This window comes from Trichomycterus rosablanca, chromosome 24, assembly GCF_030014385.1.
Source record: "Trichomycterus rosablanca isolate fTriRos1 chromosome 24, fTriRos1.hap1, whole genome shotgun sequence".
Classification (NCBI taxonomy): Eukaryota; Metazoa; Chordata; class Actinopteri; order Siluriformes; family Trichomycteridae; genus Trichomycterus; species Trichomycterus rosablanca.
Genome location: NC_086011.1, coordinates 15,982,951 through 16,009,982, shown reverse-complemented (window position 1 = coordinate 16,009,982; position 27,032 = coordinate 15,982,951). Strand labels below are relative to the sequence as shown.

General features: G+C 43.5%; 1 protein-coding gene across 6 annotated transcripts in view; it reads left to right on the top strand.

Moving 5' to 3' along the window:
• ptprga (protein tyrosine phosphatase receptor type Ga) overlaps positions 1–27,032 on the top strand; it is a 246,049-nt gene that overhangs the window by 44,980 nt on the left and 174,037 nt on the right. For 4 of the 6 annotated variants that reach the window (XM_062986348.1, XM_062986349.1, XM_062986346.1 and 1 more), the window contains exon 2: positions 19,258–19,341. In XM_062986348.1, coding sequence (XP_062842418.1) covers positions 19,258–19,341 — 84 coding nt within the window. Of the gene's footprint in view, positions 1–2,958; positions 3,117–19,257; positions 19,342–27,032 lie in introns of those variants that run through there. The other 2 variants (XM_062986351.1, XM_062986352.1) reach the window with 2 other exon arrangements.

Here is a 27,032-nt window from a genome sequence, read left to right as displayed (position 1 = left end):
TTTCGCCCTTGTCAAGGTCACTCAGGTGCCCGTATCTGACTGTACGTGTAACAACCATCGTCCCGACCTGAGATGCATTATTGGTCCCAAACAGCCCTGCCAGCTTGCATGTTGGCAGTCATAGCTCAGTGGTTAAGGTAGTGGATGGTTGCCAGTTCAAACCCATCATCAGCAATTTGCCACTGTTGGGCCCCTGAGCAAGGCCCTTAACTTTCAAATACTCAGGATTTATTTAGTCATCATTCTAAGCCGCTTTGGATAAAAGCGTCTGCTAAATGCTGCAAACATAAATGTGAATGTAGTGTTATATTGGCTCATTAGAACAGAAGTAAAGAAAATTACAGAATTAGGCACAAAACACACACTTGTCATTTTCCCACAGCTGAAAAACAAAATGCAGAAATGTTCACACAGTCTCTTTCCCTCTATTTTTATTCCGAACAGCTGGATAAAGGTCACACTTTGTATCCGTGATAAAAGGAGCATACGGAATCGAGACAATAAACTGGTGTGAATGAATTATCACTATACAGTAACACGCCTTGATGAATACCAGGCTTGTGTATTTGATTTGCAGATTCCGGGCCACAGAGGACCTCGCGGGGCATTATCGACGCGCCGCTGAGCAGTATTTGTATTTATCATTTGCATTCTGCTCTCCAGTTACTGTTTTGCTGACATTTTCCCGGCGTGAGGTCAGTATCGGAGTTTGAACGGTGCCGAATCGATGGGGACCCCTGAGGTGAACTCTTTAGCGTGAAGGAGCACAGCAGGTCTCACTATCGATTCCGGATCGTTAGCTGGACGGCCGCCGTGCGCTCGCTGCCACGTCTGACCCGATTTTATCTATATCCCTTATGATGCGCACCTAGAAACGGGATATGAATTGACCTGACACCGAGTCCTGGACTGACCTCGTCGTAGCGAGGGTAAGCTATTGGGGAAGGCTTTGCTGAGCTGTGAGTTCTACTTACCGCCTACTTTTAGGTGCACTTCGATTTTCGGGGTGGTGCATTAACACCTCGACGGCGACGCCTCTGGCGGTGAGATTCGCTACAGCCGCCGAACGAGACAGATCTGCGACGTTCCATCGTTCGAAGGATTGAAAATGAAATGTGAAGGATGATGGCTGCGTGTGTGCCAAAATTCTAATACAAGCGCCGAGTGTTTTCTCGCCTTGATCGGCTCCATATGCAGAACCTGTGACACTTATTGTGGAAGGTAGGACAGAAATAAGCTCGCTGAGACACACGCGGCTATCTGGCGGCGATCCAGCTTGTTTTGGAAGGTGTTGTTTATGTAAGGTTGGGTGTTAAAGCTTCCTTCTAATCTGTTACTGTCTTCTTTCTCTTCACTCACACTCCAGCCTCACTGAACAAATAACGTGTTTCTGATGTAGCTGTTGTATGGAGTGTGTGTGTGTCCAAAATACTTGTCAAATTTTTGCACTTAATTTTAGTTGCACTTTATGGCCTAAAAAGTATGTGGACAAAACTTCTAATTATTACATTTAGTTATTTGCTAAGCGGTGTATAAACAATAATGAAGTACAAGCTTCTTCTCATTTCATAAAAGCTCTGCACGGCTTGGCTCTTCACGGAATCGGAATATCTTTGTCATTATACCAGGTGTAACGAAATTAAGGTGCCATACTCTCAAGTGTTTACAAACAATAACCAAAGAAGAAAAACTAGAATATACTAAATATCAAAAATTTAGAAATTTACAGAATTTACAATGACATACAATAGAATAGACAATAGAATAATAGACTTTCTGTTCGGTAGCAAGCTGGTGAAAAATTGCACATAACCATTTGTAAATATTCTAAAAATTGCACATTACCCTTGTAAACATTGTCTGAAAAATTGCACAGTCCCATGTGTTCCAAAAACAACCCTACAAAGAAATATTCAAGGTTCGTACTGCGGTGGGGTAGAAGCTATTCCTGAGCCGGTTTGTCCTTGACTTAAAAGTCCTATACCGTCTGCCTGACGGTAACAACTGAAACGGTTGAGCTTTTTGCTCAGCATGTTTCATCTCGTTCCATACGATTCCAAACCTCAGGCCTTCTTGTTGTTCCAAGGTTTAAACTTACTATCGTGGGTGGTCCCTCTCTCTAAGTCTATTCATGATGCCGCCTCTCTTTCTTTATTGAAATCTTATTTCAAAAACATCATATAATTATCTTTATATAGTTGATTTATTACACCTGTTAGGAATTGTTGTGGCTGAAACACATGAATTCAATAATTAGAAGGATTGTTTCAATACTTTTGTCCATATAATTCTTGCATAAATGTTTACATTCGATTAGGGGATTTTGTTCTGACAGGTCTAGTACATTGTGCCATATGTACAGTTGGTACAGCAGCTGTAATGAAGTGAAATGTGGCACCTAATCCACTTAAATGAGTTGTGGGTAAACTCTAAGGACGAATGTGTATAGGTGTATATGAGAGAGAGAGAGAGAGAGAGAGAGAGAGAGAGAGAGAGCAGAAGCAAGAGGATGAGAGACATGTTCTGAGTGTGTATGTGCCAGGCATCAGGTATTAAGTCCAGGGGCGACCCACATGACCTACTCAAGCCTTTGTATGCAAACGACTAGAGAGAATCGAAGTGTTATTTTGGGCCACTTCTATCCAAGGTGCATTCCTGCCATGCACAGTGTCTCACTGTAGGCTCTGGACCCCTCGTGACCCTGATCAGGATTAAATTGCTATAAGTTTTATTTTCAATCTAATTCTGATATCAAAGCTTTGCAAATCAGCCAACATCTGATGCAGATCCAGTACTGACCCCCTCACATGCAAAGCGCTGGTGGGGTATAAAATACACTATGTAGACAAAAGTGTTGGGACGCCACCTTTAATTTTTGAATTCATGTGTTTCAGTCACAACAGCTGCTAACAGGTGTGATACATCACATTTAATCTGCTTCCAACTTTGCAGCAACAGTTTAGGGACGGCCCTTTCCTGTTCCAGAATGACTTCAGTGACCTTCACAGAGCCCCACCGAACAGCTCTGGAATGAACCCGGAACTTCAGTTGAGGCTTTCTTATGGTCGAAGTCCTGCAATGGAGTGGCGTCCTGTCCTTGGCATTCCAGCCTTGCGGTTAGTGTTTCCCAGTGGAACCCGACTTGCTGCAGCTCTGACCAGGATAAAGCAGTCGAAAATGAAATTAAAGGAGCGTATGTTGCTATACAGCAGTGATAGACAGGCTGGGCAGTGAGAGAAATAATATAGAGTGAGGAACGGGATCGGAGCGTTGCGGCGGGTGTGTGACACACAGATAAAGAGAGTTGTTTCAGGAGCAGTAATTGGTCAGGGAGTGACAGCGCTCTGTCCGCTCGGAATAACACGTGGCTTTTTCTTGCAATGCTTTCAGACCAAAAGATTAGACTCATTCTCTCTCTCTCTTTCTCTCTTTGCCCTTGTTCTTCTCTCTCGAGACTAGCTTTAAAAGCCAGCCGTCATTACATCCAATTATTGTTATGTTTAACAGTGTCGCCTAGCGCTTCTGGTCCCCCTCGCTCTCTCACACACTCTCTCTCGCTCTCTCTCTCTCTCTCTCATCTGCCCTCTTGTACGTGTCGGCTGTTCACTGCGCCTCCCAAATTAATAAACGCCTCTTACCCAGCGTCCCCGACCGTCTCGCCATGTCTGACACAAGGCCTTCACCGAGCCCCCCAGCCTCTGTCCTGTCCTTGAAATCTAGGTGTGTGTGTAAAGGCTGCAGTATGCTTCCTCACACTCGGTTCTCAGCATCCATTGGAAGAGGCATCGGTGAGCGTTGGTGCTGTGTTCCTGGGTGCAGTTTAGTTTCCTACATCTAAAACTGTAAAACTTGCGTCATAAACCACTCGCTACGTGCTAAAAAGCATTAGATAGGATGGACACTAATGGTGGAATACTAATTTGTCGTGTATTTAGTGCAGCATGATGTCATTTGGGACACAGCCAGTGCTCAGGTTGGTAAAAGTAAAAAAAATAAAAATAGCTGAAAGCTGTGTTTTTCTTATTAATGATAGTGGATGTTTGGTGTTGAATTAACAGATGCATTCAGGCACTTTTGGCTGTGTCGCGAAGGGTGGGGGTGGGGGTGGGGGTGCTAGCTCAAGCCCGGTGATGAATTGGCTCACTGACCATGGTACTCCTGCCGTGTGTTTGGTGTTTCTCTGTTGAAACACCAAACACAGCCGCCTCCCTTATTTATAGGGTCCTTCGTTTTTGAAAAGCACCGTCACCTCACAGCAAGAAGGTCATGGGTCCTCGATTCCCAGGTGAAGCGGTCCGGTCCTTTCTGTGTGGAGTTTGCATGTTCTCCCCATGTCTGTGTGGGTTTCCTACGGGAGCTCCGGTTTCCTCCCACAGTACAAAGACGTGCGAGTGAGGTAAATTGGAGATGCAAAATTGTCCAAGACTGTGTTTGACACTAAACTTTAACTGATGCATCTTGTGTAACCTGTAACTACCTGTCCTGTCATGAATGTAACCAAAAGTGTAAAACATGATGTTTAAATCCTAATAAAATAAATAATTCAGTTAATTCCTGACTAAAATGAGTGATTTTTTTTCATGCTTTGAAATGGCCCATTATAGCAATTCAAATGTATCGTGCCCCACCGCCATTTCTCACATACGTCGACAGACGCTCATAAAATTGTCTGATATTATAATTTTTTCCTTATTCTTTTTTTTATTCTTTAAAAAGAAGCTCGCCTCATCTCCCACTGAGCTCAAATAGGCGGTTGTCTCCCTTTTGCTAAGCGACGTCTGCTATGCATCATTTCACATGTGCCGACCTTCATGCCTCTTCCCAAGAAAATAAGGGCTCTCTCTCTATTTCTCATTATTTCTTTTTATTTTTTTCATCCTCCATGATACTCCTTACACTCCTTACACTCCTTCCCATCCTTCTTTCTCTACCTTCATTTCAATCCTCCAGAATTAATTAGGGCTTTTTTTTTTTTATGGACAGCATGACTGCACCCGTGCCCTTATTCTATCAACTGGAACGTCACTAATTTGGGATAATGTTTTCTGATTCTCTTTACTCATTATGATCACATTATCATAATTAGTATTTGGATGTCGAACATTTTGCGACACTAAATTGATTAAGGTCACGCCAAAGACGTTCCCTAAAAGTTTTGTCAGCCTTGCGTGCCATGTTTTGTCTTCCATCTATTAAAAATAGATCTAGTCTCGGATAAGAGGGTTAGAATTGAAAATTATCTCAGAGTTCAGAAGTTTTGTAAGAAAACATAAATGGCTTTTCTTTGGACACTAATGATCAAGACTACGGTTTGCCGTTGGCTTCAGGAGATTTCAGCAATGGCACGTTAAACCTTCTGACATAATGAGATTTTTTTAGTTGCTGTATTTTCTTTTTTAAATCCAGAATCACACCATAACAGCTGTACATTTGTCTTAGAAAAACTATTAACTTGCAAAACAATGGCATGCACAGACCAATCCAGGACTATTGAAGGGAATATTATGCTGTTTTTCTATTGATGATATCTACATCTATATCATTCATATTGCATCTACATACAGACATAATTGGTTATGTATGAGGGGTTCAGCAATGGATTGGCGTCCTGTCCGGTGTGTGTTAGTGCATTGTGCTCAGTGATTCCAGGAAACCGGACCCACTACCATCCTGACCAGGATAAAGCGGTGCATGAAAATGAATGAATGTTTTTTTTTCTTTCAGCATGTTTTATTTTTTCTTAAGGCTCACATCTGTTTGTGTTTTGTTGTGCTAGCTTGTAGTCATGCACTGAATGTTACTTACAGTTTGTTTTTTAAAGATTCGGTCAGTATTTAAAGCAATTACTGAAGCAGAATCCGATCTGGTAGTTTGAGCTTTCGACCTTTTCCTAACACTGAACATTAAGCACTGCTCGTTGTGTTGCTCTTGATCAATTCTGTTGCTTCAATGATGTAAGTAGTTAACCAGCTGACCATTAACAGTTACAGGATTTGTTCAATGAAGTTCATTTGTTAATTGGGTCCTGATCACCCGGCCAGGGAATCGAACCCAGGCTTTTCTTGCTGTGAGGTGAAAGCACTACCGTTCCATCCCTTTGTTTTGCACCGAATTGCCTTTTTCTACATTCAACCATCAGTCAGGATATTTAGCCTTTCACATCTTCAGTAAATGAACTGAACACTACAAACAAGGCATACGTCTGGACAGCTCACCAATTAACCATCGAGTATAACACTCGAGGACCCACAATGGATTGGCATCTTGTCTGATGTGTGTTGCTGCGTCGCGCCTAGTGACTCTAGAGAAACCAGACCTGCTGTGACCCAGACCAGGATAAAGCAGTGGTACGACATACAAATGAAATAAATGAAAATGAAAATAAAAATGCTATATTTTTAAACTACACATTTTTGGGTTGGGAAATGAAAAGTATTTGAATACAGTAAAATAAGATCAATACCAATGTGTGCATTGGCACATTATACCTGTTTCAATTAAATAGTTTTAAACTGCTTGGGTTAATGTTCAAGAGTTAAAAACAAACGATCCCACATGAACTTTCAGTAGTGATTTCCTGTCCACAGACCGAGCTTTATTTCTTTATTGCTCATGGCGATTGTTTATTGTAATATATGTCGCGGTGATGGAACCTACATTAGTAACATCAGATCCATTATGCTGGCCATGGCTGAGACGGCGGTCGGCAGAAATCCGCGATGGCACGTCTTCGCTGTGCTAGCGCCCATCCGACTGCCCCTCATGACCTTGTAACTGGCTAACAGAGGGCTATTAATTTCCAGCTCGACACCTCGAATGGCTCCCATTGTGCAGCCGTGAGCAGTGCGGCGCAGATCGATGCAAGGAGGAGACATGCAGAATATGGCACCTCTTAAAGCGTTGTTAGCCAGACACTAAAGAGGCGTTTGAATAACGTGCCGCCGACTAATGACTCGGTCTCGTGTTGCCTGAGTGCTTGTACTGTACGCTCGATGCATTCTGCTTCTTCTGAAGCATAGAAAGCGTTTCACTCTATTAGTGGAATTGCTAGAGGGGCTAAAATATGTATACACACTTTAATAGATGAGCCCCTGCCATGTTGTTCTGATTTAACACCCCTGGACTTCTGCCTGTGGGGGATCCTAAAGGATGCAGTGTATTGTAGACCAGCTACAATGGGAAAACATTTTATATGTCTTTTTATACAGGATTTCTTGAAGTGTGTATAAATTTTTTCCTCGTCTTTTTTACAACAAGAAACCAAAAGCATTCTATTATATGTTATAGAACATGAAGAGTTTATAGCCCGTCTTCCTTTCAGTACATTATGTGATTTAGGATATATTACTTCTCTTTACATAAAGTAGTTTTTACCTGGATAGAGTAATAATCTTTATTTATACCTATTTAAGTAACTAGCAATGGAAAACTTGAAGTCAGAGATCCGATTTCCTTCAGCAAAGTGGCTTTTAAAATCCAGCTATAATTAATTAGTCATAAATCAATTCTAACTACAACGTTAGTAGAAATACGGGGGGGGGGGGGGGGGAGGTGATAGTACACATAAGTTATTCATTTACACTTTCAGCATTTAACAGATACTTTTATTCAAAGCGGCTTACAGTACTGTGACAGAATATTGTCTAAGCAATTGAGGGTTAAGGGCCTTGCTCAAGGGCCCAACAGTGGCAACCTGACAGTGGTGGGGCTTGAATCATCGACCTTTGGATTACTAGTCCAGTACCTTAACCACTAGGCTACAACTGCGTACAGTTGTATTATCTTGTATCAGAGGTCCAATGGTCATTTTAAGATGCAGGTGAATCTATGTGTGTAAGTTAAATCAACATGTTTTGGACATGTTCCCTAGATATGCACCCTTCAGGAAACAGAAACATGGAAAATGTTAATGAAAGGTGTGTGTAATGCATAAAGTCCCAACTCTGCCGCCTCCACTTAACAGAAAGACAAAAACCAATTCAAGGTCCAGTGCACGGACGAGTGAATCCGACACGCATTTCAATAAGCTCTGACCCAACCTCACTTTCATCCTAATGGCCAGAACGCTAAAGAAAAGTTGCTTTCTTGTGTTGGACCAGGCACAATCTGTGTGTGAGCTCTCTGTGGACTCAGTCAGGGGTCAGCCAGAGTGTTTGGCATTTTCAGCTCTATTAGATTCTGCCCGCTATCAGAGATTCCAAGCGGCCTGAGCAGGCTACTTATTAACCAGCCATTATCATGCATCACAGCCCAGCCTTATTCATTCCAATTAATCGAAAAAAAGGCGAAATGAATACAGCTGGAAGATAAAGCAGCATTTTTGAATCGTATGTAATGTAATCAAAGTGTTATGGCCAGACAGCTAGGGGTACATGCAGTCAGTCGTGGCGAGTACCCAGCGGCAGCGGTCTGAGAAAGTAGGTACAAGCCACTGACAGGTTGTTGAGTTTCCATAACTTATTAATGCCAGAGGACACAAAGGCTGTGGTGTCTGGCTATGGCAGCTTAAAGTGCAGATTATTGTAATGCTGGTAATGAGGTGAATATGTGCACCCAGAAATGGCACACAGGCTTTAGAACTGGACATCAGAGCAATGAGTAGTCCTGTTTCCTTCAAGATCTTGTGGACGCCTGGGTGCCCTGTTTACCCACACCCGAAGTTGAAGGACCTGCTGGTAATGTCCTAGTACCAGATACCACAGAATCCCTTTAGGAGGAGTCCATGTCTTGGCAGGTCAAAGCCATTTTGACAGCATATGAGGTGGGTGGGCCTCATGTTTTGGCTCATGGTGTGTACACACGACGCTAATATGTGATTAGTGGTAATCTCATATTTGAACATCATGGCACACTTGCTCATTGTCAGGGTGCCAGCAGCTACAGACCATGGGAATTTTCTCCTCAGTCCGTTTCATAGCCAAAATAAATTTTTCATGGATGTGAGTCAGCCTGTCTTAGCGTATTACCTTAATATTTTCTTAAATCAAGCTCATTTCTCCGAGAGGACAGGCTCTGGTAACCTGCGTATCACTCCACTGCTTTAGCAAAACAGAACGAGTAAATCTGTTCCGTCAGAACCGCTTCTAGCTCAGGCTGCTTTAGATACGGCTCGGCGCCGCCGGTCTGATCACAGGAGACGTTGCTAACGTTCTCAAAAGGTGCCGTTGCTGCGGGTTTTCGGCGAAACGACATTCCTTGACATCTGCTCGTAGCTTGGCAGGGCGTGTGGGTGTGTGTGTGTGTGTGTGTGTGTGTGGCTTCTGGCATATTGGATTGTATTGACGCAGATTGGTTTTGACGGGTTCTGGAGGACAAAGACGGAGGAGAGCGTGTGTGTGTGTGGGTGTCAGCATGTGTGTGTTTCTTTCTGAGAATGTCTGCAGGGAGGCTGGCGGAGAACTCTCTGATTGTGTTCATTCAGGTTAAAATCTCTTTCTCTGCTGCTGTGCTATAAAGGAGGACAGGCGGCGGAGGCAGCGCTGTTCAGGTAGCGCGGGGCAAGCAGGTGTCAAACTCATTTTTGTTTTAGCCTGACCCACATAGCGACGGAATAAAGCTATCCAAATGTGTGTGTGTGTGTGTGTCCTGTCTCATTTTGTTCTTTTGTCAGCATGTACAATAATATGATAAATGATGATCAGTCTACATGCAGTGTATGTATTATATCTGCCCTTGTATGTGCCAGCTGTCAGTGCCATCTAGTGCCAATGTGTTTAAGGCAGCTTAATGTTACAAAACTACTGCTAGATTATTAGGGTTGTTCTCACTGGAAAGATATGGGATATTGGGAAACTGAATTGATTTCTTACTGGTTGGGGGGGGGGGTGTTCTGATGCTGTACGCTATAAGGCATGTGGAAAATAATGTTAAGAGTGTGTCGTGAACTGATGACATCACTACCAGTTTGAGCGGAGATCCAACTGGTAGTGGGACCCTGAGGAGGGTGTTGGTGGTTATGACCCTGAGGAGGGTGTTGGTGGTTATGACCCTGAGGAGGGTGTTGGTGGCTAGGGCCATGAGGAGGGTGTTGGTGGTTATGACCCTGAGGAGGGTGTTGGTGGCTAGGGCCATGAGGAGGGTGTTGCTGGCTACGACCCTGAGGAGGGTGTTGCTGGTTATGACCCTGAGGAGGGTGTTGCCGGCTACGACCCTGAGGAGGGTGTTGCTGGTTATGACCCTGAGGAGGGTGTTGCTGGTTATGACCCTGAGGAGGGTGTTGCAGGCTAGGGCCATGAGGAGGGTGTTGGTGGTTATGACCCTGAGGAGGGTGTTGGTGGCTAGGGCCATGAGGAGGGTGTTGCTGGCTATGACCCTGAGGAGGGTGTTGCCGGCTACGACCTTGAGGAGGGTGTTGCTGGTTATGACCCTGAGGAGGGTGTTGCTGGTTATGACCCTGAGGAGGGTGTTGCTGGTTATGACCCTGAGGAGGGTGTTGCTGGTTATGACCCTGAGGAGGGTGTTGCTGGTTATGACCCTGAGGAGGGTGTTGCCGGCTACGACCCTGAGGAGGGTGTTGCAGGCTAGGGCCATGAGGAGGGTGTTGCTGGTTATGACCCTGAGGAGGGTGTTGCTGGCTATGACCCTGAGGAGGGTGTTGCAGGCTAGGGCCATGAGGAGGGTGTTGGTGGCTACGACCCTGACTGAGGTCATGTTGAGAGAGCGTCATGAATTGGTGACGTTTCTATTTTATTCAAAAGTTAAACAGAGATCAGACTGGCTGGTTATTGTCATTATTATTGTTTTTTGGTGAAGCAGATTAAGAGTACTTGTTCGGAGTGGCTGTATGATAGAAGAAGCTAAAGCTAAAGCTGGGGCCGGGGTGTTTACACTCAGGAGTCTGGTGAGAAGACCGTAGAGGGGTCGAAGTGCACTCAACAATACACCAGTAGAATATAATGCTAAGGAACATTGAGACTCCATTGAGACTCCAGCCATTATAATAAAGACCTAATACGCACATTCCATTCAGCACCGACGATCCTGAAATCCCTCAGGCAAGAGGCGAAACAATTATTAATTTATACCTCAGTGTAGGCTCAGCCACTGATCCGCAACACCCTACTCCGAATAAATCTCATGACGCCAGCTGTCGGTGCCACCTCGTGCCAGGTTCGTCCACCTGCTCAAACTGCATTTGAATAAATCCCGATCCCTCGATTCCTCAAAGCAAAAGCGACAGTTCCGAGTGACTCGGGAGAAGGGTACCGAACGTTGGCATCGACCTCGCTGGCCCATGTCGTTTCCCAGAGGGCGTTCTGTTCCTCTCAGGCTGGTCCAGCTGAGCCCATGCCAGACCACCCGCTGTCCATCACAGTGCCCGGACAACTGTCGGCGTAGCAGGCCCGCTGGGCTGGAACTGGTCTGGAACGTGATTCCATCCCCTGGCTCAGTCCGTACTGGACCGCGACCAGGCCTGATGTCCACTGGTGGGGCTGTTAAAGAGATTAATATGGCACTGTCGGAGCCTGGAGAAGAGAGCAAAGGCCTGGGCTGTGGTTCAGATCCAGTAAGCGACGTGAGAAGTGTTTATAATGGGCTGTGAACAAAAAAGCTTGTCGATTGTCACCGTTTGCACCTTGCATTCACTGCTTCTGTAATCAGATCAGGTTTGGGTTCGGATAGGGGGGTCGTAATTGGATTGTGATTGGATCACTGAAACAAAACCCAGAGGTGGTCAGGGACAGATCTTGATTACAATTTACATTTATTTAATTGTAAATAAAATGGGTTTTCTGAATCCACACACAGTCACTGTGCTCAGAGAGCTAAATGCTTCATCCTGATCAGGTCAAGTTGGGTCCAGATCCAACAAGAAACCTTCTGCACAAGGCAGGGTGACCGTCTATCGAAGGGCTTTGTCCATCCCCTCTTAGTGACAGAGGTCACTTTATTTTAATAGCATGCGTTTTTTAAATGGGACGTCCAACAAGCTCATTTTCAAGCTCATGTAAATCATGTCAATGCTTGAAATTGATTTTTAAGAACTGCAAGGGTTAATTTTGGATTTGTTTCGGTTTACGCTAGCACTACTTAAAAAAAGCAGTGTTAGCATGAATAAAAAACACAGTCATTCTAATTGATAATGAAATTGGTTGGCGACTGTTTTGCTGATCGATTTTTACAGATTTTGTCGATAAGTTGTTGCAGCCTTAGAGAGTGGAAAGTCAAACCAGAGGACGTTGGTCAGGTGTCCAAGTACTTTTGACCATACAGTGTACCGTACCTGCTGCTGGAGCAGAACAGCAAACCATGTTTTCCTACCCAGATAAATTGTTTTTGTGACATTTTTAGAAAATGTGCTTACCGTTCTGCACGCTGATCTGCACAAACATGCAGAATCCTCGTCTTATTTCTGGGTTGTTTGTGTTCACTCACTTTATCAACTGCTGAAAGCGTTATTTGGTCACAGTGAAGTCAGATATATCAGAAAGTATCAATTTTGTAGGTCAAGTAGAACCGTGGTTCATAAAACTAAAGGTTAGCTAAAAAACTGTTTCTTGGGGCGTGACTTTGGGCCCTTGGTTCCTATGAAAAAAAGAGTGTGATGGGTGATGGCATAAATCAGTAAGATATGGATGAGTGTGCAGTGGGAGTGAGATATCTCTTATTGAACCATTTTCACTATTGCTGGGTGTTGTGTTTAGTTTGAGAAGTTTATCTTTATCGCTGATTTATTTACACCGATTAGGCATAACATTATGATCACCTTCCTAATATTGTGTTGGTCCCCCTTTTGCTGCCAAAACAGCCCTGCAACTGTGATGCTCTGTGTATTCTGACACCTTTCTATCAGAACCAGCATGAACTTCTTCAGCAATTTGACCTATAGTAGCTTGTCTGTTGGATCGGACCACACGGGCCAGCCTTCGCTCCCCACGTGCCTCAATGAGCCTTGGCCGCCCATGACCCTGTCGCCGGTTTACCACTGTTCCTTCCTTGGACCACTTTTGATAGATACTGACCACTGCAGACCGGGAACACCCCACAAGAGCTGCAGTTTTGGAGATGCTCTGACCCAGTCGTCTAGCCATCACAATTTGGCCCTCGTCAAATCCTTATACTTTCCAATTTTTCCTGCTTCCAACATCAACTTTGAGGATAAAATGTTCATTGGTGCCTAATATATCCCACCTACTAACAGGTGCCGTGATGAAGAGATAATCAGTGTTATTCACTTCACCTGTCAGTGCTCATAATGTTATTCTCGGTGTATTTATTTATGCATTTATTTTCTTTCGGCTGCTCTCGTATTCAGGGGTCGCAACATAACTGATCTGCCACAGTCTTACTCTGAATGATCTTTTTTTTCAATCTGGGCTGGGGACAGATGCCAGAAATGCCAGAAAGGGTTTATCTAAACAATTGCTAGTTGCAGCTCCAATTTGGAGGACGATGGTCGTCCATTTACTAAGTTGTACATATTGCATGGAACTGCAGGGGTAAATGTTGGATTTGTCTTAATTTACGCTAGCATTAATAAAGAAAAAAAGCAGTGTTAGCATGATTAAAAAAAACACACACAGTCACTATTTGATAATGAAATTGGCAACTGGTTGCCAACTGTTTTGCTGATCGATTTTTACAGATTGAGTCGATACGCTGAGAAGCCTTAGCGAGGGGAAAGTCAAACCAGAGGACGTTACAGTGGCACAGCGGTATAGGGATATCTGGGTTTGATTTTTGACTCCTCCACTCTTCGCTCTCTGTTAGGACTTTCAAAAATATAGGAGTTGATTAGCGCCTTGCCCAGGTCACCACTGGTCAGGATGGCCCTCAGACAAGCCAAACAGGCCCTCAAATTGTCATACAATCACAGAAAGGTACAAACACCATGAGCAGGTGTCTTCTGGTGTGTGGTGTGTTACAGTTTAAACACTCGCAGTAGTCCCCCTCATTCCCAAACCTTTTTTTTCCCTATGTCTCCCCAACCTCATCTATGCTACATCACAGCCGGGAAATGCTAAATGGAAGAAGAGAGAGAACAGAGAGACTGCTGGGAACTGAGCACAGCCATTTAGATCAAACCCTCTTGAAAGCACACACACGTTCTCTCTCAAAGAACAGGCCACTTTCAATGTCACTCCACGAGTGCATGAAATATAAGAGGCAGAGACGTGGCGATAGAAGGACGCCAAGTCTTGAGTGCGGTGATTGAGAGGGCCAGGAGCAGAGCATGAGTGACATATTGGTAGGATAGTAGCTCAGTTTGGTGCGCCGCTCCGCATAATTACATTTTGTGTCGGGAGCGCATCGGCAATCGATAATGTAATTCATAGAAAAGCCATCGCCAGACGAGGCATCCGCGGATTCACCGGCGTGCTCCGCCGTCCATCCACGAGAATTAGAGCGGAGAGGATGAGGAAGCTGTTTGTCATTGAAACAAAAAAAGACAAAGAGTCTTTCATTGTTCATGGAGGAACGTCTTCTACCCAGCCTGCTCTGAGAGACGCGCTCTAAATTGCATTAGGGTTTGACTGATACCTCCACGCTCGTTTGTCTTTGTTGTGTAGTCAGCGGATGGACAACCTGTGGGAAACGACCATCTCCTGTATCTCCTTCCTTTTGAATGACCTCTAAGCAGAGCATTTTTCATCCTCCTTTCCCACACGGTCCCTGTGCGATTGTGCCGACGGATTGTTTCAGGGCAGCCCAAATCTAAAGCGTCACCTACCCCCGGGCTCTGCCAAAGTGGATTCGTGGGTATATAAAGAGAGAGGTGCGCGTTCTGATCTCAGCCCTGTACCTTCACCTGCTTGGGTGGGTGGTCCTGGCTTCCCAAGTTCACCCTCAAACACTCAAATTTGGTGCCAATCTGGTGGTTTTTGGAGCTCGGATAAGCGTAGCTCTAAGATTTCCAGACACCTACACGTCTATCAAAGTCACTTCTAAAGGACCGCATTTTTATTCCGTCTGCATTTACTACCACCCGACCCTTCCTGCTGCCTGTGGAATTCGTAATCTGGTTCTCACTGAAGCACCAATTCATTCTCTGGCTCGTGGACTTTGACATCGAGACCTGGAAGAGTTCTTACACAGGGCAGCCCAAATCTAAAACGTCAGCTGCCCCCGGGCTCTGCCAAAGCAGATTTGCGGGTAGATAAAGAAAGAGGAGTTTGTTTTGATCTAAACCCTGTACCTTCACCTCAGACACTCAAATCTGCTGCATATCTGTTGGTTTTTGGTAGCTTGGATAACCGTAGCTCTAGGATTTCCAGACATCTACTCGTCTATCAAAGTCACTACTCAAGGACGCTAATACACGGACCGCATTTCTATTCCATCTGCATTTACTACCACCCGACCCTTCCTGCCGCCTGTGGAATTTGTAATCTGGTTCTCACTGAACCACCAATTAATTATCTGGTTTGTGGACTTTCTGACATCAGGATTTGAAAGAGTTCTTACACAGGGCAGCCCAAATCTAAAACGTCACCTGCCCCCGGGCTCTGCCAAAGCGGATTTGCGGGAAGATAAAGAAAGAGGAGTTTGTTTTGATCTCAGCCCTGTACCTTCACCTGCCTGGGTGGTCCAGGCTTCCCAAACTCACCCTTAAACACTTAAAATTGGTGGTTTTGGGAGCTCGGATAACCTTAGCGCTAGGATTTCCAGACATCTACACGTCTATCAAAGTCACATCTCAAGGACGCTAATGCAGGGACCGCATTTCTATTCCATCTGCATTTACTACCACCCGACCCTTCCTGCCGCCTGTGGAATTTGTGACCTGGTTCACACTGGACCTTCAGTTAATTCTCATGAACTCTTCACCGAGACCTGGAAGAGTTCTTACACAGGGCAGCCCAAATCTAAAGCGTCACCTGCCCCCAGGCTCTGCCAAAGCGGATTTGTGGGTAGATAAAGAGAGAGGCGCTCGTTCTGATCTCAACCCTGTACCTTCACCTGCCTGGGTGGTCCCGGCTTCCCAAACTCACCCTCAAACACTCAAATCTGCTGCAGATCTGGTGGTTTTGGGAGCTCGAGTGCCTCTCTCTTTTTGCCTTGTGTCATAGCTCTAGGATTTCTGAACATCTACACGTCTATCAAAGTCACTTTTCAAGTACGCTAATACACGGACCGCATTTCTATTCCATCTGCATTACTACCACCCGACCCTTCCTGCCGCCTGTGGAACTGACCTGGTTCACACTGGACCTTCAGTTAATTCTCTGGCTCGTGGACTTTCTGACACTGAGACCTGGAAGAGTTCTTGCTCAGGGAAGCTTCTCAAAGCTCTTTTTCTTGCCCACTGGTTCCGTCAAGTGCTCCGCCCCACTGTTCATCCCTTACACAGACGACTAAATAAAGTTAATTACGTTCGATCGAGTTCGACACTCGACTTGGCCTGTGAGAATGGATTTTCACTGTCTTGGTGTTCTTTCAAGTTTTACAGTATCTACAGTATCTACTATCTTTTTATGTTTTATCCCTGCTTTATCCTGGTCTGGGTCACAGTGGGTCTGTTTTTTTCCAAGCAAACAGGTTGCCAATCCATCATGGGACATGTTTATGGAGTTTTGCTTACCCTAGTCACTCTAGGTTTGCTCATCAGGGGTTTTGGACTTGGATTTCTGTAACGTAGCTTTGAGACCGGTGTAGCATGCACAAAATAATCAAAATACTTTTGTATTAACTGTGCAATTACAGTCTGGTTTGCATTGTGAACATGTTAGGAACCCCTGGCTGTGTGTGTGTGTGTGTGTGTGATACAATGTGCAGCCATGGTTTGTATATAATTTATATTATACACACATAGTCGCAGCCCTAATATAATAATAAATTTTTAAATAGTGTTTTGGTAAACGTGTCTGCTGAAATGCTCTGAATGAATCCATTTAGCTCCACTTTCAGTCTTCTGTTCCTGCCCAGTGCTTCCACTTGCCTTTCTGAAGGTTTATTAACACGCTGGATAGAAGCTACGGCGCCTGATTTGAATCTAACAGTTGAAGCGATGGCTTTTAAAGCTCTTTTCTATAGCGCTGTTTTGTCAGGCTCTTTTCTTTAACACTTAGCATTTCAGCACTTCAGTTCAGCGCTCACTTATTTACCAATCGCCTCCTTTATTTATTTAGTCCCCATACATGTTTAATGGAAAAGGGTAGGGGGTGGGGGGCTGATCCTGCATAAATTCCTGTGTGTGCGTGTGTGTGTGAGAGAGAGAGAGAGAGCGAGAGAGAGAGAGAGAGAGAGTAGGAGGGTCTTTTTTAGGACATTAAAAACAGATTAATGTTTAGAAACTCAGATCAGTTTAGACTCAGATTAAATGATGCTGTGGTGTGTGTGTGTGTGTGTCTGTAAGTAATTTTATGTTTAGGTGTGTGTGATTTTCTGTGTGTGCATGTGTGTGATTTTCTGTGTGTTATTCTCTTTGTTTGTGATTTTCTGTGTGCATGTGTGTGTGATTTTCTTTGTGATTTTCTGTGTGTGTGCGTGTTTGTGTGTGTGATTTTCTGTGTGTGTGCGTGTTTGTGTGTGTGATTTTCTGTGTTATTATCTGTGTGTGATTGTGTGTTTTTCTGTGTGTGTGATTTTCTGTCTGTGTGTTATTATCTGTAATTGTGTGTTTTTCTCTGTGTGTGTGATTTTCTGTTATTATCTGTGTGTGATTGTGTGTTTTTCTCTGTGTGTGTGAGATTTTCTGTGTTATTATCTGTCTGTGATTGTGTGTTTTTCTCTGTGTGTGTGTGTGATTTTCTTTCTGTGTGTTATTATCTGTGATTGTGTGTGTTTTTCTCTGTGTGTGTGATTTTTCTTTCTGTGTGTTATTATCTGTGATTGTGTGTTTTTCTGTGTGTGTGTGTGATTTTCTGTGTTATTATCTGTGTGTGATTGTGTTTTTCTGTGTGTGTGTGTGTGTGTGTGTGTGTGTGTGTGTGTGTGTGTGTGTGTGTGATTTTCTGTCTGTGTGTGTTATTATCTGTGATTGTGTGTGTTTTTCTGTGTGTGTGTGATTTTCTGTTATTATCTGTGTGTGATTGTGTGTTTTTCTCTGTGTGTGTGTGTGTGTGTGTGTGTGATTTTCTGTCTGTGTGTGTGTTATTATCTGTGATTGTGTGTGTTTTTCTGTGTGTGTGTGATTTTCTGTCTGTGTGTGTTATCTGTAATTGTGTGTTTTTCTGTGTGTGTGATTTTCTGTGTTATTATCTGTGTGTGATTGTGTGTTTTTCTCTGTGTGTGTGTGTGTGTGTGTGTGTGTGTGTGTGTGATTTTCTGTCTGTGTGTTATCTGTGATTGTGTGTTTTTCTGTGTGTGTGTGATTTTCTGTTATTATCTGTGTGTGATTGTGTGTTTTTCTCTGTGTGTGTGTGTGTGTGATTTTCTGTCTGTGTGTGTGTTATTATCTGTGATTGTGTGTGTTTTTCTGTGTGTGTGTGTGAGTTTCTGTGTCTGTGTATGCGTGTGATTTTTGTGTGATTTTCTGTGTGTGCATGCATGTCTGATTTGTTGTGTGTGCATGTGTGTGTGATTTTCTGTGTGATCTTTTGTGTGATTTTCTGTGTGTGCATCTGTGTGTGATTTTCTGTGTGTATGAATGTGTGTATGTGTGTGCGCGCATGTGTGTATGATTTTCTGTGTGTTCTGATGCTTCAGTCTTTTACTTAGTATTTGTGTTCCTCCTTTCTGATTGGCCGCTGGACTCTGATTGGCTGATGATCCGTGTTTTACCAACATGATTTGGCAATATAGTCACGTCACTAAATGATTTCTCTGTATTTAACTGCCCATCTAATTACTCAGTAGGGTTTAGATCAGGAGACTGTGCAGGGAAGTTCTTGATTGTTGCTGATCTTCATGTAGCTGTTGCAAAGCTTTGAGGTTTGAAATTTGAAATGTAAAACATTATTAAATTCAAGTATAAAATGCCAGACAGAAGCGTTTCACTGCTCCCAGACGGTTTGCTGCCGCTGTATATGTATAAGCATTTTTATCTTTTCATCCCTCATACTTTGAGCTGCATAAAGAAACACATAAACACAAGTGATGCATAAAGAAAAAAAAACATCTCAGTGCTGTTGGATTGGTGAATCAGTGAGAAAAAGGAGACGACAGAGGCAGTAAAATATGGCCTGCAGTACACAGGCAGATTGAAAACGACTAATGGTGGTGCATGGCTGTTCTCCCTAATGTAAACGAGCGTGTTTGAATAAAAAGAGCGGCTGTGATGATTGACTACACTGGGGTTCAAATAAATAATATAAGGAATGTCGGCGTGGGTCTAGTGTGTGTACTTACCTTCTTCTTTATGTGTCTCTCCGTCAGCACTGTTTGGAGCAGAGCAGCATGGATGGCCGACCAGAGATAGGCACCGTAGAGCTGTCGAGGAACCTTACTGGGCCTATTCAGGTGGGCACACACACACACACACACACATATACTGCAGTGGACTCCTGTTGGGCATGCTCAAGTGATTTACCACACACTTCCAGTCGGTGATGGATCTACGTGTCCTGCATACGTGTGTGTATTTCTGAAGATAAATGATGTCTGTCTGAACCCACACCTACCTTTAACCTCAGTGCCTTTGACCCCAGACCTTGGCTCTGACTGGTGGGTGGGTGGGGGGGGGGGGAGGCACACATACACTATATGGACAAAAGTGTTGGGACACCCCTTATAAATTTTAATATTAGATTCAGCAACAGCTATTTCTAACAGGTGTAATAAATCAGTTATATAAAGAAAATGATATGCTTTGCAGCAGCAATTTAGGGAAGGCCCGTTCCTGTAAAGCAAGCTCTATAAAGGTTTAATTAATATAATTGGTTTAAAGTAAAACCAGTGACCTGCAGAGAGCCCTGACCTCAGCCCCACTAAACAGCTCTGGAATGAACTGGATCAATTAAGGCTTTCATGGCCAACATCAGCGCCCAGCTGAACGGGCACAAATACTCACAGACATCAAAGTCTCTTCAAAGTCTTGCGAGAAGCCTTCTCAGAAGTTGGTATGTGGGCGGCACAGCGGCTCAGTGGGTAGCGCTGTCACCTCACAGCAAGAAGGTCCCGAGTTTCAATCCCAGGTGGAGCGGTCCGGGTCCTTTCTCTGTGAAGTTTGCATGTTCTCCCTGTGTCTGCGTGGGTTTCTTCCAGGAGCTCCGGTGTCCTCCCACAGTCCAAAGACTTGCAAGTGAGGTGAACTAGAGATACTAGATTGTCCATGACTGTATAATAAACTAAACTAACTAAATGAGATGTCCAACAATCTCATGTGCAGGTGTCCAAATACTTTTTGCTGTATAGTGTATATACAACTAGTTAGACTAGAACTAGACTAGATGTTGATCTCAGGTGCTTGTGTTGTATTAGTGTTTTCTGCTTTGTTCATTATGAGGCTGGGTGGATATTGCTGCTTACCGTGGTGTAATGATATGAGGTGGGCAAAACTACTTTTTGTTAGCTGTGTCACTGAGAAAGCACTGAGAGTTTTGGCAACCTGGCAGCGGTGGTACAGCTTGAACCAGCAACCTTCAGATCACTAGTCTAGTTCCTTCACCCCTGAGATCAGATACCACTGCCCATACAAAGACACAGACTCTAGGTCAGTGTTTTTCAAAGGGTAAGGGTCATGAGCCAAACAAAATGGCCAGAAAAATAATAATAATTAAATAAGTGAATTTTATCAGCACAGAAACACGAAATGTCGTTTTACGTCATAGCCCCTTTGTGGAGGCTTTATGTTACATCTTGTAAACCACAGTGGGACCAGATTGTACAGAGAGAGTAAGATGCATTGTTTGTGTTGCCTAAAAAATAATGGACATAATGTGAGTCGCTTGAAAAAAAAATTTGAAAAACCCTGTTCTAGGTAATTCACCACACACACACACACACACACACACACACAAACACAAACACACACATGATGCAAGTTTTCACCCTCCATTTAAATTTGAACCTGTCTCTTTTTTACACTCCTTCCAAACCCTCATCAGCAACTGACAGCTAAACTTCGCGCCGCAAAATCGCTAAAGCTTTTCTTTCCGTATTCATTTTCCTGCCAGAGACTGTTAGCTAAGCTCACGTCGGAACTTAGCGTGAACGCCTGCCAGCATTTAGAGATGTACACTTCACTTTCTGATTGCTATTAGAAAAGACTTTCAATCTCGCTTCAGGCGAGCAACAGAAATTCTAGCTCTGCTGTCAGTGATGACCAACCTTACGGATTTAACAGATGGATTCGTTCAGGCACTTCCTGTTGGTCAGTTGCACACCTCGCTATTTTCCCCTCCACCTTTGCTCCTCAGCCCCGAGCCTGAGCAACTCTCCTGGCTTTTCCTGTTATGAATGTCCCTGTCCTGAAAAAGTGACTCGGTCTGTCCCTCTGAGGGGGATTTGCACACGAGCAGCGTTAATCTTCCGCCGTGCCACTGCACCTGCAGCAAGAACTGATCTTTATTTCATTTATTTAAATTTCTCTGACTCTGTGTGGGCTGGAACGGAGAACCGTCACAGAAAGAGCCACGAGAGACAGATGCTCACGTCCGTGTGTTTTAGGCTTAAACTCTGTTTAGATATACATGCACCCTTTATCACATTTAGCCAAGCTATACTGTATGACTAAAAGTATTTGGACACCTGACCACAAGCTTGTTGGACATCTCATTACAAAAATGCATGGTGTTAAAATAGAGTGACCTCTACATAACATCATGAGCAGCAGAACAGTTGCTAACAGGTAAACAGGTGTAATAAATCAATGACTTAAAGGAAACAGTTTAGGAAAGGTCCTTTTCTGCCCCGGTGCACAAAGCAAGCAGTGGTCTGCACAGAGCTCTGACCTCAGCCCCACTGAACAGTTCTGGAATGAACTGGAACTTCAGTTCAGGCTTTTATGACCTGCACTAGTGCTCAGCTATATAAATGCTCTTTGGACCTACTGGGCACAAATTCCTACAGACATACTTCAGTCTTGTGAGAAGCCTTCTCAGATGATTTGGCTGTTATTGTAGCTGAATAGATCACACAGAGGTCACTCTGTTTTAATACCTTTTTTTTTTTGACAAGAGATGACCAACAAGCTTATGGCCAGGTGTCCAAATACTTTTTGCCATGTAGTGCATATGCTTGTGGGTTAACCATCGACTAATGCTTACCAGTTAATGGTTTTTGGTAGGCTTCTATAGCATGTTTTAAAATCACTACAGTACACAGACTTGTAAGCTCATATTCACAATTCACTCACAAACCAATGAATATAATTAACTTTACATGCTATTTATAGGTCAAATTATTATATTTCTTTTTTTTTTTTTTGCATGAGCATTTGACTTTGACGTTTTGCTGTCAAGTCTCCGTTCTCAGTACCTGGTATCACAAAATCTGCTCATTCTGAGATCGACTCCCTGGAATTTGATTTACAACCTGTGTAATCTGAACTCAGTATGGTGTCTTAACGACTTCATACCAAATATATTAAAAATATGCAGTTTATTGCACGTAAAGAAAATGAAAAGTTGGATGTTTATTACATTTTATTACTTTTTCACTACTGGGTCGAGCTAAGAGCTATTTTTTATGAAAGGTACTGCCCAGCACGACTGGTAACGTACCGTACACTCAGGTGTTTCAGTCACACACATTCTATTCTAAGTAAATGATGTGCTGGTAGCTTTGTGATACCTTTGTGGAAAAAAAGGTTCTTTGTTCATCATGATTGTGTTCCTGTGCACAAAAATATGGTTCCATAAAACACGGTTTGACGAGTTTTCAGAACACTTCAATGACCTGCACGTAGCTCTGTCCCTGATTTAACTCCACTAGACACCTTTGGTGTAAATTGGAGCATCTTGTCCAACATCCTGATGTTCTTTCTGACCAAATGGGAAAAAATTTCCACACACAAAGATACACAAAAAAGAGAAGAGAGGAAAAGCAAAGGGGGCCTTTATAGCCCAAGTTCATGGTCAGCTGTATGCATACTATTGGCCATGTAGTGCAGGTACTTAGCTTTGGTGCTTAAGCTTGATCAGATTTGTCAAGGTGTTAAAAAAGAAGCCGGTGCTTATCAATACATTTTGTTTTGTCTCGTAAACAGAGATCAGCTAGATCAGTCATAGCCTGGTGGGTGGAGCTTTGGGCTAGTTTGTGGGTTCAAATGTCAGCTCTGCTATTGAGCTACAGTTCGGACCTTAAGAAAGGTTTTTAACCCTTTCAGCTCCATGGATGCCATACAATTGCTGACCCTGCGCTCTGACCCCAGCTTCCAAAAGAGTTGGGATATAAAGGATGAGGAATTTTTTTGTACTGTAGAGGTGTAGATGTAAATATGACAAATAAAGGTATTTTGTTCTGTTTTAAGTTAGGAGAACTACCAGTTAGGTTTGTTTTAGGTTATATTTGCTATCCACTTGAATATTATAAAAAGTTCAGTGGCCTTAAAAATGTGCATGCTGGGATTTTACTCCAAATCTGTTTAATGTTATCTGAGTATGAGGAAGTGTTTAATTTTTCTGCTGTTTCATGCTTTGCATAAAGGTTACAACATTAGAGAGAACCTGTGTTTATTTTTCATTCATCTGCCATTAGCATTGCGACAGCCTAGAAAGTTCATGTGCTGATCACGCTATGCTGGAGACCTGATGGTTTCTGGGGTGAATTTCCCTGCACGACCTTTTTTAATCATACCCATAAAGAGTCTGTGTATACCACATGTAGCGAGTCCGGGTATCGGTGCAAATTTGCGTCCCCATAGTCGATCCATTCGTCTCAGCACATAGACTTGAAGGAGAAATTCCGGGTGTATTGTTAGTGCACCGATTTGGGGCTTTGTGGGCAGGGTAACTTTCAAATTTGACGGACTTAGCAGCTCATAACGTAGTAATCAGGGCAAGACCGTGGGGAGCGAGCGCTCATGGAATTGTGGGATGTGTGGATAGTAAAGTTTACGTAGTTGATCTGCTTTCGTCTGTGCTGGGTTTGTTATCAAGCCCTGTTGCCGATTAGTTAGCATGCACGGTCAGTAGTGCAAGCAGAGCAACAGACTTTGTTTACCCGGGGAGATAGCAACGCCTCGAGTCTTGTCATTAGGACGCTGGAGGACGTGCTTAGTACATGCTAATTAAGAAGTACGTTCGAATCAGTAAGCAGGGAAGCGAAAGAGAGCGACACACATTTACTGTACGCCAGTGAGCGATGGCTTAGGGTGGAAGTGAGCATTAAGTTAACTGCTGCTAAAAGCTGTTATTTCATGATTATTATAGACCTTTTAAACCGGACAAATCTTTCATACATTCACAATTATACATGATTGCATGTTCCGATGAGGGGAAGCATTTAGAATTATAAGAAAAGGGAACGCTTTGATTGATTAGAAAAATGAAGTAAAATCTTTAGTTTTCTTCATTTTTGTTCTGATAAGACGTGACTGATCTCGTTCACAGTTCTTCTAGTGCTGTTTCCATTTATACACTATAAAGACAAAAGTATTGGGACACCCCTTCTAATTTTTGAATTCATGTGTTTCAGCCACAACAATTGCTAACAGGTGTAATAAATCAATTATATAAAGGAAATTATATGATTCCAACTTTGCAGTAACCGTTTAGGGAAGGACCTTCCCTAATTTCAGCATGACTGTGCTCTTGTGGACAAAGCAAGATCTATAAAGACATGACTTGACCTCAGCCCTACTAAACAGCTTTGGAAAAATCTGGAATATCAATCGAGGCTTCTTGACCAACATCAGCGCCAAGCTGAACGGGCACAAATACTCACTTCAAAGTACTTCAAAGTCTTGCGAGAAGCCTTCTCAGAAGAGTGGCTGTTCTATCTGATTATAATACTATTTTAATACGATTTGTTTTTAAAATGGGATGTCCAACAATCTCATGGTCAGGTGTCCAAATACTTTTGGCTGTATAGTGTATTCACAACTAGCCTTTTTTGTTAAAAGAAAAGATGTAAAGTAGTTGTTAGACTAGAACTTTACTACTAGTCCAAACAGACCATTGACTGAATGATGTGGACCCACTGTTTTTCAAATCTGAACCTTTTTCTTTTTGGTGAAAATGCGCCAAACGGTTCAAAATTAGGTTGGCGAACCGGAACACAGCCCGTTCCACATTGGTGCAGAAAGCCTATTTGAGAACCACTGGTTCAAAAGATCAGCTTTTTAAAAGCCCCAGACTGCTGTGGTTGAGCCCGGACGGCAGCGACTTTGTCCTGAAGGCGTTTCTAATGAACTCTGCAGAGGATCTACTTTCTCTGAGAGCCTCTCACTTTCCTGCTGAGCGATTCTTCCCTGTTTGCACTTCTCCACGAGGCACCTGCTCATTTCTGCTTCCTTCCATTTTGTTAGTTTAAAGGTGTCACACCTGCTTTATCGCCTTCCGTTCTGAGCAACACGACCATCCTAAAAATCACAGCTGAATCTCAGCCAAGACAAAGTGCTGCACAGTGTGACTCCTGACATCTGAGACCCGGTGAAGTTAGTGTGTACTGACTAGAAATTCATCATATCATCGTAGCAGTCGCCAAAATATAATTCAAATAAACTAGACCAAGCTTATAAGTTACCCATACATTATATATCATTTATAATGATCATATTTTAAATATTGAGCTGTGTAATAACTGCAGATTGTGTAATGGATGGATGGATTAATAGATGAAAGGATGGATTGGTGGATTGATGAATGGATTGGTTGGTTGGTGAATGAATGAATGAATAACAGGTGGAATACTGGATGGATGGATGGATTAATGATGGAAGGAAGGATTGGTGGGTTGGTGGATAGATGAATGGATGGGTAGATGGATGGATTGATGGGTGGTTGGATTAATAGATGGATGGATTGATGGATGGATCAATAAATGGATGGATTGATGAATGGTTGGATAGCACCCCGGCTTTCACCCCAGCCCTTGAAAAGAGTTATTATAGCAGGCTAAGCTCGGTTCTCTTCATTGGTTATTAATTTTTAAATCCATTGTGGCCCTGGCAGCATTGAGATTAATAGATGATGATAACGGGCGTAGCGAGCGACGCCGTTTGCTCTCGGCCCACATAGGCAATTTCAGCGAGGATGGCGCGTCTAAATGGAGAGCTCTCAGCCTTTCAGCACCACTTTATGAAAGAGATGAAGATGAAAATTGATATGTTGTCTTTGGCTGCAGAACTTTTTGATGTGTGAAAGGAGCTCCGCTTGATCGGGCCACTCGTCCCGTCCCTCTCTGTAAAGCTCTGTAAATATACAAGAGAGTCGCTCGTACACACACACTTAACTGAGGCAAAAAAAACACAGACTGGGTTTTAATTCAAATCTTTAACAGTCCGACTGAGGTGTTCTCAAAATGCTAGTCCTCCGCCAGACATGTTTGGAGTTGTGAATGGTAATTAGGCTGTCAAAGCTTTTAAATAAGTATTTAGAGGGCGCTCGGCTTTGCAGCGCTGTGATACCGCTGACTTAACATCCAGACTGAAATCTGATGCTCCCCACTGGCTGCAGTGAGCATCATCTGTCCACAGCGGAGACGGCTACATGGTCATTTCATGCTCAAATGAGGATTATCACCTTCAGTTGTGTGAATACAGCGGTACCTAATATTGTGTTGGTCCCCCTGTGTATTCACTGTATATTCTGACACCTTTCTATCAGAACCAGCTTTAACTTCTTCAGCAGTTTGAGCTACAGTAGCTCGTCTGTTGGATCGGACCACACGGGCCAGCCTTCGCTCCCCACGTGCATCAATGAGCCTTGGCCGCCCATGCCCCTGTCGCCGGTTTACCACTGTTCCTTCCTTGGACCACTTTTGATAGATACTGACCACTGCAGACCGAGAACACCCCACAAGAGCTGCAGTTTTGGAGATGCTCTGAGGAAAATTGGGGTGAAAAAACGATTCTTTAGTAACCTCTCAGGGTCAAGGTGGGTCATAAAGCACGAACCTTCACTGGACAGTGGGGTTACTAACATTAAAGTCAGTAGGAAAAAGTGTCCCGTTTGTACCTCTTTATTCTCTCATTTTTACTCACCCACTTATTTTGATCAAGGGTCCTACAGGGGCGGCGTGTTCAGTATCACTATACTGTTGTGGTA